The sequence below is a fragment of the Mesoplodon mirus genome (assembly GCF_964341445.2).
Source record: "Mesoplodon mirus genome assembly, chromosome: 16".
Lineage (NCBI taxonomy): Eukaryota > Metazoa > Chordata > Mammalia > Artiodactyla > Ziphiidae > Mesoplodon > Mesoplodon mirus.
The window spans coordinates 3,248,217-3,269,325 of NC_138992.1; the positions used below are offsets into that span (position 1 = coordinate 3,248,217).

Below are 21,109 nucleotides of genomic sequence, written 5' to 3' on the forward strand. Positions count from 1 at the left end.
CAAAGGAAAAAATTGTGTATAATCCTACATGGGCAAACACACACACTGTTAACGTTTTAGTGTATTTCTTTTGTTTCATTTTCTATTTAAAACAAATTGGATTGATTTTTGAAATTTCATTTATTTCAAAAATATTATCTTGAATTCTATTTTCCATGTATTGTAAGACATTTTTCATACTACTGCAGACTCTTTATAAATGCCGTTTTTAATGATTGCATAAATTTGCATTATGTTTCTGCACCATGGCTTATCCAACCATTACTTCATAATTGGATGTGCACAGTCTTTCTAATTATGTATTAAGTGTCTATTCTTAAGATCATTTTCCCTTCTGGGAGTTATATTGAGATCTCTAGAGATATTTAAAATTTTTCTAGGTAGCATTTTAAATAGATGGTTAAGTAAAAGCTGATGGCTTAACATCATTGCCTTTTGTTTTGGTAGAGCATGTTTATACACTTGAAAAGAACAAGGGAAAATATTTAGTCTCCTTGTCTACTTGAATGATTGCTTCTCCGGGCCTCCGACCTGTCACTATGTAAATTAAGTGGAAAACAAGTATAAAGCACCGTTGATGGGAAGCAGTTGATGTGGCTCAGCGCAGGTTTATCTGATTCAATCAGTCTCCTGTTAGGAGAGGCCTGTTTTCTTGGTACATGACAGGGCTTATTCTGTACCTGCTGGTTGGGCAAGATCATTCATCTTTGTGGTGGTAGCACGTGACTCTTTCAACCTTTGTAGTTGGACCATTATGCTGCCTGGATGTATTTGCAGAGTGAAGAAAAGCCATGTTGATTTTTCTTGCTTGTCAGGTGCTTAACTTGCTGGATATCACATTTCAAGATATCTGTGTTTTCTTCTGTATTTTCACATATTGAGGCAATCTGGGTGGGCAGTGCAGTGAAATGGAAAAAGCAAAAAGTTTGAGCTCATAGCTCTGAGTATGAATATAATTTAGCCACTTATTACTGGCATGACCCCAGGAGAGTTCACGTGACCATTCCAAGCCTCAAATTCCCTATCTGTAAAATGGGCACAGTGATGCCCAAGGAAGACACTCTGAATGGTGGGAAGAGCACTAGGTGTGAGGACCCTGGACTTGAAATCTCAGCCTGCTCACTGGCAATGTGACCTCAGAAAAGAGATCTGGGGGACTTGCCTGGTGGTCCAGTAGTTAAGACTCTGTGCTCCCAATGCAGGGGGCCTGGGTTCGATCCCTGGTCAGGGAACTAGATCCCACACACAGCAACTAAGACCCAACACAGCTAAGTAAATAAATAAATAGCAAACCCCCCAAAAACCAACACCACTATCTCGGAAAGAAATGATAATTGTTTAATAACTCATTAAAACATTAAAAAAAAAGCGAGGTCTGGGATCTTGGCCCCTAAGTGTTCTCATCCCTACAGTAGGGCTAAGGGTGGTATGTTGCTTACTGGGTAAGTGGTACTGTTGAGTGGGACAATGCAGGGGAAGCCCCTCTTGGATGCCTGGCTTTTATGCTGCTGCCTGTAGGTGCTTTAACTCGCTGCCCAGGGGACCAGCCATCGCCTACTCACTTCCCACCTGATTCTTAATTTGTTGCTGTTGGGTTCCTGCACCCACTAGTTTCTTCTGAAGATAGCAGATGAGCATGTAACTCCCACATGTGGCGATGGGTTTTTAGTCTCATCCTAATTGACCTTTCTATCCCTTTCACCTCCATTTCTCTTTCCAGAAAAACTCATCTTTTGGCTTCTTGAGTCTCATCCTGAGCTTCTAGGATTGTTTCTTTTCAAACCCATTTACTAGTTCTTCTTTTCTCACTGCCCTTATCCTCTGTGTTCCCCAGAACATTGTCCTTAGACCCTCTGTTTTTCTTCCGTCACCTCTACACTTCACCTAGGAAATGTTATCTTTGCTGATTTTTGTGGTGCTTGGGATTCCGTCTTGTTCTGAGGCTACTTTCCTAATCATCGTCCAACAGCTTTTTGGGTCTTTTCATCCTTCTGGGTAGTACCTGCATGCTTCACATTCGACATGTCTAAACCACTGTCTTCAGATCAGATGACCCCTGACTTTTCTCGTATCCTGGGTTTGCATCTTGGTCAATGACCCTGTCCTCCACCTGTCACTCCAGAGCCCTTCCTCTTGGTGACAGGCTTGTCTCCCACATCCTCTGCAGCTCCTGTGTCCATTCGGACATCACATCCTTTTTACTCTAAGTCATAAATAATACGTAGAGTTAATTAGATTGTGGCATCCTTGATCGTGTCTAAATATTTCTGTACAGGACCTTTTACCATGCCTGGCACATACTATTATTATTTTTTCATTGATATTTAAAAAAATTGTGGTAGGGCTTCCCTGGTGGCACAGTGGTTGAGAGTCTTCCTGTCGATGCAGGAGACACGGGTTCGTGCCCCGGCCCGGGAAGATCCCACATGCCGTGGAGCAGCTGGGCCTGTGAGCCATGGCCGCTGAGCCTGCGCGTCCGGAGCCTGTGCTCCGCAACGGGAGGGGCCACAGCAGTGAGAGGCCCGTGTACCGCAAAAAAAAAAAAAAAAAAATTGTGGTAAGAAAGACATAAAATTTACCATTCTATTTTTAAGTGTACGGTTCATTGGCATCAGGTGTATTCATAATATGCAGTCATCACCACTATCCATGTCTGGAACTTTTTAATCATCTCAGACAGTAGCTCTGTACCCACTAAACAGTAACTCTCATCCCTGCTACCAGCCCCTAGTAACGTCTACTCTACTTTCTGTCTGTATGGATCTGACTGTTCTAGGTACCTTGTATAAGTAGAATCTATATAGTATTTTTTCTTTTTGTGACTAGCTTATTTCCCTTAGCATAATGTCCTTAAGGTTCATCTATGTTGGCACGCAGATCAGAATGTTCCTCCTTTGTAAGGCTGAGTAATATTCCATTTTATGGATATACCAAATTTTGTTTATTCATCCATTGACAGACACTTGGGCTGCTTCTACCTCTTGGCAATTTTGAATAATGCTGCTATGGACATGGCGTACAAGTATCTGTTTGAATCCCTGCTTTCAATTCTTTTGGGTAGATCCCCAGAAGTGGAATTGCTGGATCCCATGGTAACTCAGTGCTTAACTTTTTGAGCAGCTGCCATACTGTTTTCTGCAATGACTGCTCCATTTTACAGTAGTGCACGAGGTTCCTACAGTTGTCTTCTGCATCACTCCATCATATTTCTTTTTATGACCAAAAGGGAAAGTAAGTAACGCACAAAGTCATCATTAAGGATGTTTTCTGACTGAATGGAGAGAAGTTGTTGAGACGTTAGCATGTTGGGAACCGTTTGCCTTGGGTGTCAGAGCATGGGGTTGGGGGACAGGCAAAGCGATCACCTGATCATAGTGGTTGAGGTGCTTCGTGATCATTGCTGCTTAGGAGGCATACAGGCCACCTGTATGTTATGTGCCTTGCCTCTGAACCAGCAAACCAAATATGACAGAGCTGAGCACCAAGTGGAGGCACTGGGAAGTAATGACTGCAGCGATCATTAGGGCCTTCCTACATTAATCCCCACCTATTAGAAACTACCCTGATTTCTGTTTTCTATTTGTGAATCAGTGCCTCCCTCTTAGTGGCCATCGTACTGTAGAGGAATCTGAATCCAGGCCTAACCTAATCAGGGGAGTATCATTCTCCGGGCATGCTACAGTTTGGCTGGTGAAACGGGAGGACAGGCTTGCTTGGTGCTTTTGAGAAAGACGCTTTCTTGCCTTTTTGAAAAAGCTCCCCAAAGCTCCCCTGGCTTCTCTCTTACACACGCTTTGGACATGCATGAGCAAGCATGTCCTTCCTGGGAGTTGTAGGCAGCCATCTGCGTCCATAAGGAAGAGCTGACACCACTGCAAGTAGGACGGTGAAGGGGAAAGAAACTGGGTCCTTGATGATATCCCTGAGCTTCTGAATCAGGCTGACCCTGAAGCCTGACCTTGTGCTGGACTTAGAGTTCATTGAACAAAGAAATCCCCTTATTGTTTAAGCCAATTTCAGTTACATTTCTATTACTTGCAGTGTAAAAATGTGAAAATTACAGACCTTAATCTTGGTAATGTCAATTAATATGTAAAAATGACTTGGATCTTTAAAATAGCACATAAATTCTATCTATGAGACCCAATTTAAAAAAATTTTTATTTTAGTTATTAATTTTTGTCTGCGTTGAGTCTTTGTTGCTGTGCGTGGGCTTTCTCTAAATGCGGTGAGCGGGGGCTACTCTTCGTTGTGGTGTGTGTGCTTCTCATTGCAGTGGCTTCTCTTGTTGCAGAGCATGGGCTCTAGGCATGCGGGCTTCAGTAGTTGTGGCACGTGGGCTCAGTAGTTGTGGCTCGTGGGCTCTAGAGCGCAGGCTCAGTAGTTGTGCCGCACGGACTTAGCTGCTCCGCGGCATGTGGGATCTTCCTGGACCAGGGCTCGAACCTGTGTCCCCTGCATTGACAGGCAGATTCTTAACCACTGAATGGTGGGAAGCCCCAGTGAGACCCTATTTTTGAAGTAGGAAGGTCTGGGAAGAATTAATGGACCTCATATCACAAGAGCAAAGGGTTTAAAAAATGTTTCCTGGGTTACGATTTTCTATACACTGATTTAAATTTACCATAACAATTGTTCTTTCAGACTAACCCAGTGAATTTAATTTCAGGTTAAAGGTGTTGACATTATTTTAGACTTTTAAAAGCAATTGTATTAACTTACAAAATAATTGTGTTCTGTATTATGAATTAAAAATGTAACAAGGAGATAAGTACTCAAGATGGAGACTCACAGCCATGTTACTCTCCTATCCGGTTAAAGAGTTTTGAGTTTCCACAGAACACAAAAGATTATAGCGATTTTCTGATCAATTTATTTCTTTGCTCCAGGCTTAATTTGGGTTCATTTTGTTTCCTGGGTAATTTTTAAAGCCCATCTACCACGTTACAGAACATTTGAAACTATACTGTGGATTGGACCTGAAAACAGCAGTTCTTTGAAGAAAAAAATGTACACCATTTAGGTGTTCCTACCTAACTTGTCATTAAAAAGATGAGAAGATGTAAATATGGTCGTGTTTTACTGACCTTTCTGCTGTGTCTTAGCTGCTTAGATCCATGTATTGATCTCTTAATTTAAGTCATATCTTTTATTCCTAGAATTCCTGTTTGATTCTTTTTTGTAAGTATCAATTCTCTAGTGAAATTCATCATCTTATCTTTTTTTAAAAACCATATTTATTACTTATTTTAAAGTTTGTGTTCGATGACACCAATATCTGGGTCACTTCTGGGCCTGTTTCTATTATCTGTTTTTTTTTTTTAAATTGGTCCCATTAATTAGTATACCTAGTCTTTTTTTTTTTTTTTTGCCGTACGCAGACCTCTCACCGTTGTGACCTCTCCTGTTGCGGAGCACAGGCTCCGGACGCGCAGGCTCAGTGCCCATGGCTCACGGGCCCAGCCGCTCCGCGGCATGTGGGATCTTCCTGGACCAGGGCACGAACCCGTGTCCCCTGCATTGTCAGGCGGACTCTCAACCACTGCGCCACCAGGAAAGCCCTACCTAGTCATTTTTAAGTTAAATGTTGGATACTTTGTGGAAAACTGCAGGGTTCTTTATGATGTCATCTTCTTTCAAAGAGGATTTCTCTTCTCTTCTGGCAGGTAGCAGGAGGGTGGATGACTTCAGTCTAATCAGGCACCAAACTGGCTTGAGGCTCCTTGCAGCAGTTTTTATAAGGTCTGGGCTTACTCCCCTACTCTTATTGTGCAGCCCATTGTGGGTGGTAACTGAGAAACTGGGAAGTTTCCTGGGGTCCCTTCTCCTTGGTGGGTCCCTAACTCTCACATTTGTCTCTTTAGTTCCATGAGATTGCTGAAAATTTCATGCTGCTTCTGGTATATAATTTGATTTTCTTTTAATTGTTTGTCAGATTTTGGCATTGGGGCTATGCTTGCTATATAACATAGGTTGGAAAATATTCTGTTCTCTGTTTCCTGAAAGAGTTTGAAAGACTTCTTTATTTCTTTCCTAAATGTTTGATAGAATTAATGAGTGAAGCCATCTGGGATAGAAGTTTTTGTGGGATAGTTCTTTTTTTTTTTTTTTTTTTTTTTTTTTCGGTATGTGGGCCTCTCACCGCTGTGGCCTCTCCCGTTGCAGAGCGCAGGCTCAGCGGCCGTGGCTCACGGGTCCAGCCGCTCTGCAGCATGTGGGATCTTCCTGGACCGGGGCACAAACCTGTGTCCACTGCATCGGCAGGTGGACTCTCAACCACTGCGCCACCAGGGAAGCCCTGTGGTATAGTTCTTGATTACAGATTCAATTTCTTTAATAAATATGGGGTTATTAAGATAGTCAATTTTTTCTTGTGTTCTTTTTGGTTATTTTTCCCCTAAGGAACTTGTCTTTTTCATCTCAGGTGTCAAATTTGTTGGCATATGGTCATTTATGACATTCTCTTATTATCCTCTTAATGAATGTAGGATATGCCCCCTTTTTATTCTCCAAAATGGTGATTTATGTTTTTCTCTATTTTTCTTGATCAGCCTTGCTAGGGGTATATAAATTAATCTTTTCAAAGAACCAACTTTTTGGATGATTTTTGAAAATTGTTTTCTGTTTTCTATTTCACTGATTATCTCCTTTCTACTGACTTGAGGTTTAATTTTGTGGTTCGTTTTTTTTTTTTTTTTTTTTCGTAGCTTTTACATTGGAGACTTAACTTATTTTGGGCCTTTCTTCTTTTCTAATATCAGCATTTAAAGCTATTAATTTCCCTCTAAGCCCTGCTTCAGGCATATCTTACACATTTTGATAAGTTGTATTTTTATTACCATTTAGTTAGAAACATTTTAAAGCATTTCCCTTGTGTTCTTTTGGTCCTACGTGTATGTTGCTTAATTTTCAAGTATTTGGAACTTTGGTAGATGTTCTGTTGTCACTAATTTCTGTTTTAATGATGTGTGGTTAAAGTACATACTGTGTATGATTTCAGTGTATTTAGATTTATTGAGAATTGCTTTATGGCCCAGCATATGGACTATCCTGATGAACTGTCTGTGAGCCCTTGAAAAGAATTTGTATTCTGCAGTTGATGGGTATAGTGTTCTATAAATGCCAATTAGGAGAAGTTGTTTGATGATTTGCTCAAATCATCTACATCTTTATTGATTGTCTGCTACTTTTAATTATTTTATTGGAGGGGTGTTAAAGCCTCTAACTGCAGAAAAATTGTGAATCTTTCTATTCCTTTAGTTCCATCAGGTCTTGCTTCATGTATTTTGAAGCTCTATTATGGAGTACATATATATTTAGTATTTTTTTAAATTGAAGTATGGTTGATTTACAATGTTGTGTTAGTTTCTGGTGTGCAGCAAAGTGATTCGGTTATACAAATATATATTATTTTTCATAGTCTTTTCCATTATGGTTTATTACAAGATATTGAATATAGTTCCCTGTGCTAAACAACCTTGTTGTTTATTTTATATATAGTAGTTTGTATCTGCTAATCCGAAACTCCTAATTTATCCCCCCCCTTCCCCTTTGGTAACCATGTTTGTTTTCTATGTCTGTGAGTCTGTTTGTTTCATAAATATGTTCATTTGTATCATATTTTAGATTCCACATTTAAGTGATGTCATATGATATTTGCCTTTCTCTGACTTCACTTAGTATGATAAGCTTTAGGTTCATCCATGTTGCTGCAAGTGGCATTATCTCATCCTTTTTTATGGCTGAGCATTTAGTATTATTATACCTTCTTGATGAATTGACTCTCTTTTCCATTGTGAAACGTACCTATTTATCCCTTTGCTTACATTGAAATCTCCTTTGTCTGATATTAATATTGCTGCAGTAGATTCATTGTTTATTTCTTGTGTTTGTGTGTGGTATGTCTTTTTTCCCCATTCTTTTATTTTCCCTGTATCTTCACATTTAAAGAATGTTTCATAAGAGTGTAAAGTCCATGTGGTTAGGTCTTGTTTTTTTTAATCTAAGTCATATGGATGAGTTTAAGTCTACCATCTTGATATTTGTTTTCTGTTTGTCTTTGTTTTCTCCTTTTCTGCCTTTATTTAGGAGAATAAAATATTTTCTGTGTTCTATTTTGTCTTCTCTATTGACTTTAAAGCCACATCTCTATTTTTTTCTTACTTGCTCTAGAGATTACGGTGTGCATCTCTGACCACAGTCTACCTTCAAATAATATACTACTTCCCTTTTTGTACTCGGTGTATTAAAGAACAGTGGAGAGTGAGGTGAATAATACTGACCCGTAGAAAAAGGCGCTGCCTCTTCTGTCAGCTTCACTGTCGGATCCTTGCCAGTCTAATGTGTAGCTGAGCTGGGGGTAGGCTTTGCTGTGGCTCACTGATAGCTCATGGCGTTTGGAGGGTGGGGTCAGGATTAGACCTTTTACAGGGCGTGGGCTGTGGGTGCAGGGGAGACTGTGGGTGCAGGGGAGACTGTGGGTGCAGGGGAGACTGTGGGGGTCCCCCTGTGCTTACAGCCAGCCTCCAGCTTTCCCACCACAGGCCATTGTTCTCTGCTCTAAGCCAGGTGGCGCGGTTGGTGGGTTTAGGGGGGCTCTCTTTGGTCTCCAGTCCCACCTCTGGCTTTCTGCATTCTGTGTGCTTCCTCTCCACCCTGCCCCAGCTTTCTGTAGGCCACTTTCTTTTTTTTTTTTTTTTGCTGTATGCGGGCCTCTCACTGTTGTGGCCTCTCCCGTTGCGGAGCACAGGCTCCGGATGCGCAGGCTCAGCGGCCATGGCTCACGGGCCCAGCCGCTCCGCGGCACGTGGGTTCTTCCCGGACCGGGGCACGAACCCGTGTCCCCTGCATCGGCAGGCGGACTCTCAACCACTGCGCCACCAGGGAAGCCCTGTAGGCCACTTTCTTTCACGCAGTGAATGACCCTGGTGCCTTGGAGGGATTTCTTTCAGCTCCTCTGTCCTGCTCCAGCCTTTGATGGCCTTGGCCTTGGAGGAAGGGGTCCCTCTCATTCTCCTGCCCTGGGCTCAGCAGGCCTCTCTGCTTTTACTTGGAGAAAATACATCGCACCTCAGTGCACCTCTCAGCTCTCCTGGCTTGCCCAGATTTCTGCGGGCAGCTGCCTTACATCTGGGGAAGGTTCTGAGCACCTCAGGAGGGGGTCTTCCTCTCAGCCCCCAGCCTGCAGGTGCTACACCCTCTGCAAAGGCCCAGGGGAAGGATGAGTGTGTAGACTTGCTTGGTGGCTGGGCTCCTGTGAGTTGGAATCTATTGTCCCCACCATGGGCAGTTGGGAGTAGTTTGTGAAAAGTTCAGCTCTTTTCTCCTTCCCTTCCTCTTTGTCTGACCCCCCATTTCCTCCTACTGCTCTGCCAGGGACCAAAGCAGCTGTGGGTCTTCTCTCCTGGGAAAGGCTAGCCACTTTCCAGAATTTAGTTCGTTTACGTTCCCCTTCCGACGGGTTTTTAAAAGGTCCCTTTTATAACTCACGCAGCTGTTCCCATCGTGTGGCAAGGCCATCTGGTGTCAGTCTTTCCATTTGACCTGCCCTCCCTTCTGAGTCACTTTCAGATGGATTTGGCAGCCTTCCGTCCTGCAGAGCTGATTGGAAGAAGCCCCAGGGGAACCCGTGCAGCGAGTCCGGGGACCCGGCTCCTCCCGGGCACCTGGCTCCGGGCCCGCTGGCTCGGTGACATGCAGTTCTCTCTGCCCCACGAGGATGCCGCGGGCTCTCCTGGCTGCTCAGCCTCTTGGAGGTGGTTCTCTCCACGCCTAGAATCCACACACACTCCCGGGGGTGAAGTGGATGCCGGAAGGCGGTTCGTCTTCATGAGTGTCCCTTCCCTCTGGACTCTCGAATCTTTGTTGCCTTGACAGCTCTCCAGTGCCTCCTCCTCTTCTGTAATACTTTTGTTAGAGCTACTCCAGAAGTGGAAGTTGTCCCAGTGGTATTTGTAATGGAGATTAACCTTTTCACGGGCAGTGAGGTGCTGCTGGATGAACAGGTGTAGTGTTACAGAGATCCCGGATTGAGGGGGATCCCCACCTCCCCAGACTACTAGTTTTGTGGCTTTGAGCTAATCACTTCCTCTTCCTGAAGCTCACTTGTGTCTTAGTAAAATGGCATAACGTACACTGATTTGTGAGTGGAGGATCATAGTCTTCACAATCCCTAGTGCACCTTTCCCTTGAAGGGACCTCAGAGTGAGTGCAGGCCTCCCCACTCCATCCCTGGAGAGGTAGAATGCTTTACCTGAGGGCAGGATTGGCCCCGATAACCAGTGGGATCCGTTGGCTTACCTCGCTCTGCACTGCTTCCTCTCGGGAAGTGCTTCTCTGTGCTCAGTGCTGGAGGTCAGGCCTGGCCTCCCCTGGGTGGGCGGTGGGGGCGTGCCCAGTTCAGCACAGCCTGTGTCTAGGCAGGAAGGTCTAGCTGCCCAATTCTTGGTGTCAGCAAGGAGTTGCACTTTCTAAGAAACCGTGTTGTGGCCTTTAGCATGGTCTGTATGTGGTAGTAATGGTGATATTTTAGCCTCTATCTTTTCTCTTTGTTTTGTTGTCAACTTAGTTTTAGAAACGAGCTGGACAAGAGGGGTCCTGCTTACTGGGACCCTCTGAGAGATCTCAGCATTATGATATGGAAAGATCAATAATATTCTTATGAAAGCAACTCAAAGACTAACTGTGTTTTTTTATTTCTATAAGTGAAGGTGTCAGAATCGATCCTCAAAGTATCATTTCAGACTGTATCAGGCCATACCTCTACTTTTTCCTCTGTATTCTTTTTTTTTTTTCCCCCTCCTCTTCCTATAGTTTTCTTATTTCAGATTTGGAAGAAAAAATGTACTTTTTCTCTTATTTCTATTCTCTACCTGTTTTTAATATCATAACTGACTTAATGTGCACATGGTTGTCTCAGATTATTACTTAGAAGAGACAAGAATAGACAAACTGTAAAATCATGATGTGCTGGTTTTCATGTCAGGGTCAAGTCTTGAAATGGCAAATGGCCTGTGATCAAAAGTTTTGGTGATCATATTTTCTGCTTCTATAAGGAATAATCTAGTTTGGTGTCAACTAGGCGTTTATTAAAAATGTTCTGTTTTCATGATTTCTTCAATTTCTGGGTTGGAAAAAACTCTCAAGTGCATTAGGTGCTCTAGTTGGGCTGAAATAATTTTTGGATGTTGTGGTTGGAATTGAATAAGACCTATTGATAAATGTTTGTGTCCCCTCCAAATTCATATATTGAAGTCCTGACTCCCAGTGTGATTGTATTTGGAGGTGGGGTCTTTGGGAGGTGACTGGGTTTAGATTAGGTCAAGAGGGTGGGACTCTCACGTTGGGATTAGTGCCCTACAAGAAGAGGAGGAGACACAGAGCTCTTTCTCCCTCTGAGCCCATGCACCCGAGGAAAGGCCAGGTGAGGACGCAGTGAGAAGTGGGTGTCTGAAAACCAGGAATTGAATCCACTGGCACCTTGATGTTGGACTTCCCAGCCTCCAGAACTGTGAGAAGTAAATGTTTATTGTTCAAGCTACCATCCGTGGTCTTTCGTTATGGCAGCCAGAGTCGACTAAGACAGTTGATTTTTAGTGAAATTAATTAAGGAGTCATCACTTCCCACTGACCAAATCACGTGCTTAGGAGAACATTCAGATTGATCACAGGCTTCATTCCAGTTTGGCACATGGAACAAAGGTTAGCAGCCACCATGGCCTTGAGCTCTTTTATCCGTTTTGGTAGCTCCGGCTCTCTGTGGTCAGGCCTAATCTGTGGGGATGGGAAGACTCGGGCAGCTGGGATCTGAGTCTCAAATCTGTTCCTCTCTGAGTCTCAAATCTGTTCCTCAAGCAAATCATTTCACTTCCTCAAGCTCGTTAAATATTTTTACTATGAAATAATTTCAGAGGTGTAAGGAACAGTAAAATGAATCCACATGTAACAGTCACCCAGATTCAATGGTTATCAAGATCTTTATATATTTACTTCCTCTCTTACTTTTTCTATTTGTTGAATTATTTTAAAGAAAATCCCAGAGGCATCATTTCATTTTACACCTTCACTCTTTAGTATGCATTGCTAAAAAAAAAAAGGACATTTCCTAATATAACCACAATGTTAATGTTATACCCAAACGTTAATAATTATTTTTGGTAGCATTTAGCACTATTCCACAATCGAATTTCCCAGGTTGTCCCTGAGTTCATTTTTATCACCTTTAAAAGGGAGATAATAATGCCCAAGCTCTCCCTCCAGGACAGGAATTTTGTTGGAGGTTATACCTATTTTGCATGAAAAAATATTGAAGTTCTGCTGTGTCGCAGGATCCCTTGCCTTGAAGATTTTTTTTTTTTTTTCGGTACGTGGGCCTCCCACTGTTGTGGCCTCTCTGTTGCGGAGCACAGGCTCCAGACACGCAGGCTCAGCGGCCATGGCTCACGGGCCCAGTCGCTCCGCGGCATGTGGGATCCTCCCGGACCGGGGCACGAACCTGTGTCCCCTGCATCGGCAGACGGACTCTCAACCACTGCGCCAGCAGGGAAGCCCTGCCTTGAAGATTTTATACTCTGGAGAGCCTAGTACAAGATTCGGTGCAGAGCACGTGCTCAGGATGTGTAATTGTGGGTAAGGACTGCAAGTATTTCTGCAGCGCTTCGTGCTAAGAACAGTACTGGTCCCTGTGGACGTATTGTAGAAGTGAAAACTGCCTGCAGCAGATCTGAGCTTAGTCTGTCATTTTTTGTCTCTGAGTGTTTCTACATTTCTTCCCTTGGACACGAAGCCTCCTTTTCTGCCCAGCAACCGTGTATTCATCATCTGTTGTCAGTAGTGAAATTTCTACAGCAACTGTCACAAGTCTCTGAGAAGTCCTATGTTCCAGAGAAGGTCTCGCACTGAAGACCTGTGTAAAGTATCAAGATTTGACAGTCAGTGTACCGCAAAGCCAGTACCGTCCTCACCCTCAGCAGTCCCATCGCCGTTCCCATGCAGGTCCCTGTGCTGCCGCACCATTCAGCCCTTGATGTCCACAGACGTTACCAGCCTTAGCCGATTCCCTCTCGCACGTGCCTCAGACAGCTACTCTGTCAAGTTCTGTTGTGTATGTACAGCTTATAATGATATGTCATTATTCATCCTCTGTCCGTATTTTTGTCATATTTTCCTTATAACATAGCAAAACATCCAAATAACGCACTCATTGTTTTTGCTCTGAGTCCCAGGACCCTTGGCAAAGACCAAATGTTGCCTCTTCTATAAAACCTTCTTTGGCAAAATTACATGTCCCATGTGCTTTTCTCTCAGACTTTGATCCTGCCTCTGTAAAGTCACTGATAAGGAGTCATAATGTCCTCTTCTGACATTGTGTGCTCTTTCAACTTGGGACACCCCAAAAGTAGAGCCTGTCGCACTTCTGTGTGCCTGGTGCTCAATGCTGTGGGCGCATAGTAGGTGTCTGATGAAAGCTGAGTGGATGAGGGCTTCAATGAGGAAAGTCAGGTAAGGTTAAACAAAGAGGAAGAAAAACAGTAACTTGATGAGTGAAGAAAAAGTGATACGAGTAGTCGTGAGTGGTGGAATGCATCCCATGATTATTTCAGCTGCTTGTTGAAGTAGAAAATACCTGGAGAAGAATCACCTTGTGGGGGCCACGGTCCTTAGTATCGACACGTATCACCCAGAGCTCCTTTGTGGTTCCCACCGCAGTAAGGTGCACAAAGAAAAGGTGAGGAGGTGGTCAGCCTGCACAGCCTGGCTTCTGTTGGTGAATCAGTGGCTGTTTCTCTGCACTGTGTGGACGGAGCATCTGTGTTCATTTTATTATTTTATTTTACTCTTGCCCACAGATTGATTCTGTCCTACCTCTTTGGATAAATGAGGCCAGCCAACTAGCACATAGCTCTTGAACACCTTTTGTCATCTAAATACTCTTGACAAATTAGGGGAAAACCGAAAAAGGTGACAAGATGCTCTCCCTTTAAGGAACTTGTAGTCCAATGACCTTGATTTTTAGCTGTCAGAACTTAAACAAAATTTAAAGAAAAAATCATAGTCTCACCACTTAAAAAATTTGGTAAGTGGACCTGTGTTTTGTCAAGACCTAGAGAGACAAGGAGAATCTGGTGGTGTTGAGTACCCAGCCTCCAGATTCCGATCTCTAAACACTGAAAGGATCCTGCGCTCCTTGGAAAATGGATTCTAGGCCTGAGGCTGGAAATGAGCCAGAAAGATAGCAAGCTGTTGACAATCTTGGGTCTTCTCTAGAGACATAGGAACCAACCTGCAAAGGCTCCCACTGGCCGAAGATGGGACAGTTTGAACATCAACAAATGTGATGGAAGCCAACTGAAATACCAAATATATAAAAATCCACCAGTGCATAGTGATACTGAGTCATATACGACTTACTGGTCATCATTGGAGGTGGTAGGGACACCAGTTCTCTCTCCAGTAAATGAAGGGAAGGACTCATTTGTCAGCCCTCCCTTCTGTGTCGTCTGTTTCAGGATCACCAAACGGTTGATGAGGGAAAATCCTTTTTAATTAGAGAATTAAAAAATGACCACTTTGTAATCCTTGATAAAAATAGATCTGGGCAACAACGTACAGCAGGTGCTCAAATCCGTCAGGAGAAAGGTTGATGAGAACTTTCTAACGGATGGACCACACTGACAATTGAACATAAGCATTTAACCCTGGAAACCCCACTAAAGTGACAGTGAAGTTGTCAGATAGTGGGAAAGCAGGGAAGAGGCCCCAGAAGGCAGCGGTGCTCTGGGGGTGATGTGATGAGGGCCATGATGATGGGAGAATTAGCTGTAAAGCATCTCATGAGTGATTGTATCCCCACATCTCCTTCTCTGCTATGGAAGCAGGTGGCTGTCCCTCTGCCGTCTCCGCAGAAGATTAGTATTTCACCTGATGGAGTAAAAAGAAAGCATATGTGCTGGAGTCAGGCACAGCTGGAGAGCAGGGCCCTGTTGAAACCGAGGGGAATAAATGCATATGGGGCGTTGACCGCTTCACCTGGCTTCCACAGCCAGTCTTATACGCCACATGGGAAAGTCTTCCAGGGAACAGTGCCCAAAAGAAGAGGCTAAAGCACAGACACGGGAGATTCCCAGAAGAAGATCCTGCAGTGAGGCCCATGGCTGTCTGTGTCCCCGCGTGTCCGTCCTGTTCTCTGCAGCCAGCTGAGCAGGACACCCCGGGTACTGTTCCTTCTTGGGTAACTTTGCAGGTGGCATCGGGCATCATTAATAGGTTCATTGCTTTCTTCATTTCAGCAGGGTTTACTGGGAGAGCGTAATTCAGCTTTATGATAAGGTACCTAAACCACGAACGCTCTACCCAACATTAGGCAAATTAGGTCACTTATATGTTATCAGCGGGAGCCCCTTGGGAGATTTGTCACCTGTAAATTGAAGATGATTTGATTATTTAAAGAATTTTGTTCACGCTGCAAATGAACATTACTGTGTCATATCCAGATTAATTCTGGTTGCTTTTCTGCCCTCCTGCTCTCTAAGGAATGATGCTTAGACACAGAAAAGCCCCGTGGCCCAGCTAACCCGTGACTGTATGTGCCCGAGACCTCGGCATTCTCGGCCTGGACCTTGTTCTGTGGAGTCACAGGTCAGTGGATCCTGCGGCCTCACCGAGCAGCCCTGTAACACTCTCTGTGACGTCCTCGCATTCCCCGCAGGCAGCGGTATGACGGTGGTGACAGTGTCATCGTTCCTCTGAGCTCAGTCTCGTGCCCACCAGCCACTGTTTTTAATTGACCCTTAGAAATTCTTTAGATGGGGCCTTCCCTGGTGGCGCAGTGGTTAAGAGTCCGCCTGCCAATGCAGGTGACATGGGTTCGAGCCCTGGTCCAGGAAGATCCCACATGCTGCGGAGCAACTAAGCCCGTGAGCCACAACTACTGAAGCCTAGAGCCCGTGCTCCACTACAAGAGAAGCCACCGCAGTGAGAAGCCCGAGCACCACAACAAAGACAACAGCAACTAGAGAAAAGTCCATGTGCAGCAACGAAGACCCAACGCAGCCAAAAATAAATAAAATTAAAAAAAAAAAGAAATTCTTTAGGTGGGAGGTTAAGGTTGCCCCTCAGGTGGTCACACCACAGATGGGGAAGGACCACGCCATGTACTGGAACCTGGTCTAACTTCATGGCCTGAAGTCCCGCCCCCATGGCTGCGCCGCTCTGTCCCTCTTCTCTCCAGGTCCTCCAGCCTCCCTGCCAGCAGTGACAGGAAACAGGCCAGGAGCGAACCCCCGATTCCTGACTCCTTAATTCTTCCAAACAGTGTGGGAGTGTGGAGATCACAGGCTGAGGGCCAAACACGGGATTTTTGACACGACCTTTAACTTCAGTTGGGCTCGGTTTTCTCGTTTACAAAATGGGCACAGTGATGCCTGCCTTCCCGAGTTACTTCGAGTTTTCCAGCAGGAAGCGCCCTTGAGCTCCGGAGTGTTACAGAGCCCGTGGGCACGCGTCTGGGGTGCGTCATGGGTGATAAGCAAACATTATTCACTATTACCTGCATCCTCTTCTCCTCCCTCCTAGTGAAAGGGACAGGGATGGGGTGGAGAAAACCAGCCTTATCTCACAAAGCTCTACTTTTGCATAAAAATACTGGTTTGTAATTATTTGCTTAAATATCTGTTATACAGATGGACTGTACACTCCTTGGGGACAGGGCCTGGCATTTTGCTTGGTACCTAGTAATTGCTGGAAAAATATTTATTAAGTAATAAAATATGCTCCAGCCCTGCCTGCCCATTGACCTTCTTGGAATTTGATAAGGATTTATTATCTTGGAAAATGAAATCTCCTAGAAGATGGTAACTTAATTTCCTTTTTATCCACAGGCCCTTAAATGGAGCAGCTGCTAGTGATTATTTAAATAAATTGAATGAAGCTGCTATTTTCTTTTTGTCTCTTTTGGTCACTGCCCCTTTATTTCTCTCAGAAGACTGGACTCACTGGACTATTAAGGACTTGGGTTAAGAATTTTATTTTTGCTCAAGAAAGTAAAATAGAGCAAAACAACCCCCCACCCCCCCTTTTCTTTGGGTTAATTAACCTTTATTTTGTTTTTATTTTCTCATCAGAAAAAAAGGACGTGACGCAAAGCCTGGAGAACTATACCTCCAAGTGTCCCGGAACCATGGAGCTCATCACCCTCCCCGATGGCCTCACACTGCCCCCGGTGCCCTTCACCAAACTTCCCATCGTCAGGTAGGACAGGCTGGCTGGGGTGTGGAAGGTGAGCTTTGCTCCCAGCGTCTGTCTTTGGTCTGATCAGGGATGCAGATCTTTAGAAGAGTTCCTGGTTTGGGTTGGCTGTGTATCTGGTCCGTCGTCTCGTTAAGTCGCAGCCATTGCCTGTGAAGTGTGTTTTATAGACCAGAGAATCAGGCCAGGGCCATCGGAGAACTGCCATGGTCACGTGCTTGTCTGCCGGCAGAGCCCCGCAAACCCGTGTCTGCCCGGTTCCACGGCTGAGACGTGGCCCTCTGTGCAGTGGAGACCAAGCAGGCCTTGTGGCGCTCACACTTACCCGCATCCAGTAGGGCCCACTTGCCTAGACTGTTCACCCCTGCGCACAGGCCCGGGGGAGCGCCTCCACCTCGCTTGCTTTGTGTGGCTTACAGGACCATCTGTGGCCTGCTCTGTCTCCAGACTGACTGTGAGCCCCTTCCTTATTCCCCTGGACCCCAGCCCTGCACACCCTTCTGGAATCACTGAGTAGGCAGAATGTGTGGCGGGGTTCATTCCTCTGCTCAGGCTCCACCTTCTGCTTGCAGTGCCTTTCCCGCCCTTGCTCTGCCTGGTGACATTCAGGCGTCTTTCAAGATTTAGTTCAAGGATTATCTCCTCCATAAAGCCTTTTTCTAGAGCCACCCAGATAGAAATAATTACACCTTCTGTATAAATTACCAATTATTTCAGTGCAAAGAGTAGAGAACCTAGCAGTGGATCACAAATAAGAGGTGATTTTTCTTATTTATTAAGAACTTGGAAACAGGTGGCCTCTCTGCAACTCTGTCTTTACCTCCTGATGACCAAATGGCTGCTGCAGCTCCACATAACACATCTACATCCCAGACAGGATGAAGGGAGAAGGGGCAGGGCCAGGGAGCCTATCTTTTGTTTACTAGGAAAGCAAAAATGATCTGGACGGATTCATAGTAGGCTTCTGCCCGTCTCCTCGACCAGGAGTGCGTCTCGTGGCCACCGCTAGTTGTAAGAGAGGCTGAGGAAATACCTGTTTAGCTCTCCCAGTCTCTGTACTGTAGGTGGGATAGGGAGAAGGGGGTCAGAAATGGTGCTGGGTTAGCCAGCCAGCAGTATCTCTTCTGTCTTTCTTCTGTTTCATTTACAGAACTTGATTATACGATACATCTTTGTTCTTTTTGACTGAGGGCTACCTGAAGAGGGCTTTGTCTTTGTAGCCCTTGGGTGCTCATGTGTGTTGAGTGAATGAACAGGTCTACCCATCAGAATTCTTTGCACAGCAGTTGGCAGAATACCTGACCCAGACTATCTTAGGCAAAAGGGAATTTACGGCACATACACACCTACAAAGTCCAGGAGAGGGATTCAGGCAGGGCTGGAGCCAGGCTTCAGGCTACCTCATCAGAACCTATCTTCTCTCCTCTCTCAGCTGTGCCCTCTGCAGTGAGGCTTTAGTCTCAGGCCCCGGGTGGCATCAGGGGTGCAGCAACAGCTCCTCATCCTGCAGCGTCCGGGAGAAGAGAGAGGCACCACCTGTGGGAGAAGGACGAAGCTTCTTTCTTTCAGGAGCCTCCACAGGTGCCCTTTACTCTCCACTGCCTCTGCTGGGATTATGGACTCAGATCTGAGTCCCTGCTCCCAGCCCTGCATTAGCCATTTCTTCCAAGAGCCCTGGTTCTTTCAATGGAGGATGGAATTTAAGTTAAGATCTGGGTGCTGTGTGTGCTCCTCACTATTGGGGTGTTGCTGCTTGCAGTGGATAGAACTAGGCAATCTCTATGTATATACATACGTTACTCACTGCATGTTCATGTCCATGGTTAGTTCTGCATCTGTTTCTGTGTATTGGAAACTGTGAGTTCATACTGATACCTCCAGTTCCACCCAACATCTTAGGGGGTCCTTCTAGTTTTCTTCTATCTGTAACTCCCTTCTCAGACTGGGGGAAACCTGTCCCCCATTAGCCTCAGTGTGGTTACTCATTTGGTCAGTTCCCCTGCTGGTTACCAGTGGTTATTAGGTTGACCTCCCTCCCCATGGGGAGCTCTGATGGCCACGCTGTGCTGCTGCTCCAGCCCCCCAGGCCCCTCTTGCCCCACTCCGGCTAGCGTGCCCTCTGCCCTGTTGCCTGCTCAGATGCGTACCTGGCTCTGCCCTCCGTAATGGACTCAGGGCTGAATTGCTGGGGCGGGAGGGAAAGGGGAAGGAAGCTTCTTTCCCATCTATTCTCATCAACAAATAAGCTTGCCCTTCAGATCTTAGTCTAGCATGAACTGGGCTCACCCCAGAATGGTTTTCAAGTAATTGTGATGCAGGTACACATTTTGCCGTGTTTTCATAAAACATTTGAGGCAGCTCATAGAAATGTTATGTTAAAAATAAAGTCACCAGAGTGAAAGGTAAGTAAGGGTCCTACATAATGGCTGGAGATGGGGAAAAGCATGATTCTATTAATCATATGTCAATAATTAACTAACAATGGGTATAGGAGGAAATGTGATTGGTTAGAAGACTCTCTGTCTTATAAGCAGGCACAAACCAGTCACACTGCAGAAATACACCTCTTCACAGTAAGGAGGCTTGTGGAAACCCCTCTTGTGGGTTCTCTTAAAGGAACATATTGATTAATGTCCTCAAAAATATCCCTACAAAAATCTGAAGCAGGTTCTCATGGTTGTTTTGTTCATTGCATTCCTCAGTGCAAACTACAGGCTTAATGCCAGAGGGGGTTGGATACACCCAGCTCTCCCAGAGGACAGAGCAGTGTGGTCCAAACATGCAGCTCTGCTGTGGACTGTGTGTATGTGTCCCCCCAAAATTCATCTGCCAATGACCTAACCCCAGTAGGATGATATTTGGAGGTGAGGCCTTTGGGGGCTGATTAGGTTTAGATGGGGTCATGAGGATGGGGCCCCCATGATGGGATTAGTGCCCTTATAAGGAGATTAAGGGACCAGAGCTCTTTCTCTTCTCCACATGAGGATACAGTGACCATGTCTGTGAGCCAGGGAGAGGGCCCTCAGCAGAACCCAATCATGCCGGCCCACTGATCTCAGACTTCAGCCTCCAGACTGTGAGAAATGAGTATTGTTGTTTAAGATGCCCGGACTATGGTATTCTGTTAGAACAGCCTGAGCTAAGGCAAGCACTCTAATACAGCAGTCTGAACTGTCCCAGCCATACGTAGCGTAATGGACGGACTATTTATACATCAAGCACTCCTTCATGAAGGTGATTTCTCGTAGGTCAGCTTTTGGCAAGAGTCAGGCAGCAGAGAATTCAAAGTTATATTCTCAGGAGAAAAAAAAAGGGTGATGATAGGTGCTCTGTGATGCTGACTGAGGGTGGCAGACCCATATTACTGGTGTTCAGTCAGGACCTGGAGCAGGGTAGGTGTGGTGTGACTTTGTGTGGAATGGTTGTGTTCACACTGCATGTGGGATTGTTGCTCTCTCACACAATCAGTGTTCCTCATCTCTCTCTGGAGAGAGCTGACACAGTACCCATGGACCCGGCCAGTGTTTTTTCTTAGAAAACTAGTCTGGGACTATTTTAATGTTCTAACCAAATGTTTCAAGGACCTGTGCTTGGAAAACATGGACTTAATGTTTAAGTCAGTTTAATTCAAAAAAAAAAAAATCAAGTCAGGCATTGCAAGACACCCCCTTGTAGCTATAAGAAGGGCTTTGAAGACCGAAGCTCCTGAAAAATGTCCACATTCATGAGTAAATGATCAGACTTGCTGAATAGACTTGTTAGACATGAGCTAATTTAATGTTAGTGGTGCCTCATATTTATACTTCTGGTTTTGGAAGAGATGAGTGGAGCCTTTTTTTCTGGTGAAGACTTTCCTTGTTTTTGA

The 21,109-nt window shown here is 44.9% G+C and overlaps 1 protein-coding gene across 2 annotated transcripts in view; it reads left to right on the forward strand.

Moving 5' to 3' along the window:
• TRAPPC9 (trafficking protein particle complex subunit 9) overlaps positions 1 to 21,109 on the forward strand; it is a 509,314-nt gene that overhangs the window by 91,764 nt on the left and 396,441 nt on the right. For both annotated transcript variants that reach the window (XM_082601297.1, XM_082601296.1), the window contains one exon: positions 17,121 to 17,247. In XM_082601297.1, coding sequence (XP_082457423.1) covers positions 17,121 to 17,247 — 127 coding nt within the window. The remainder of the gene's footprint in view (positions 1 to 17,120; positions 17,248 to 21,109) is intronic.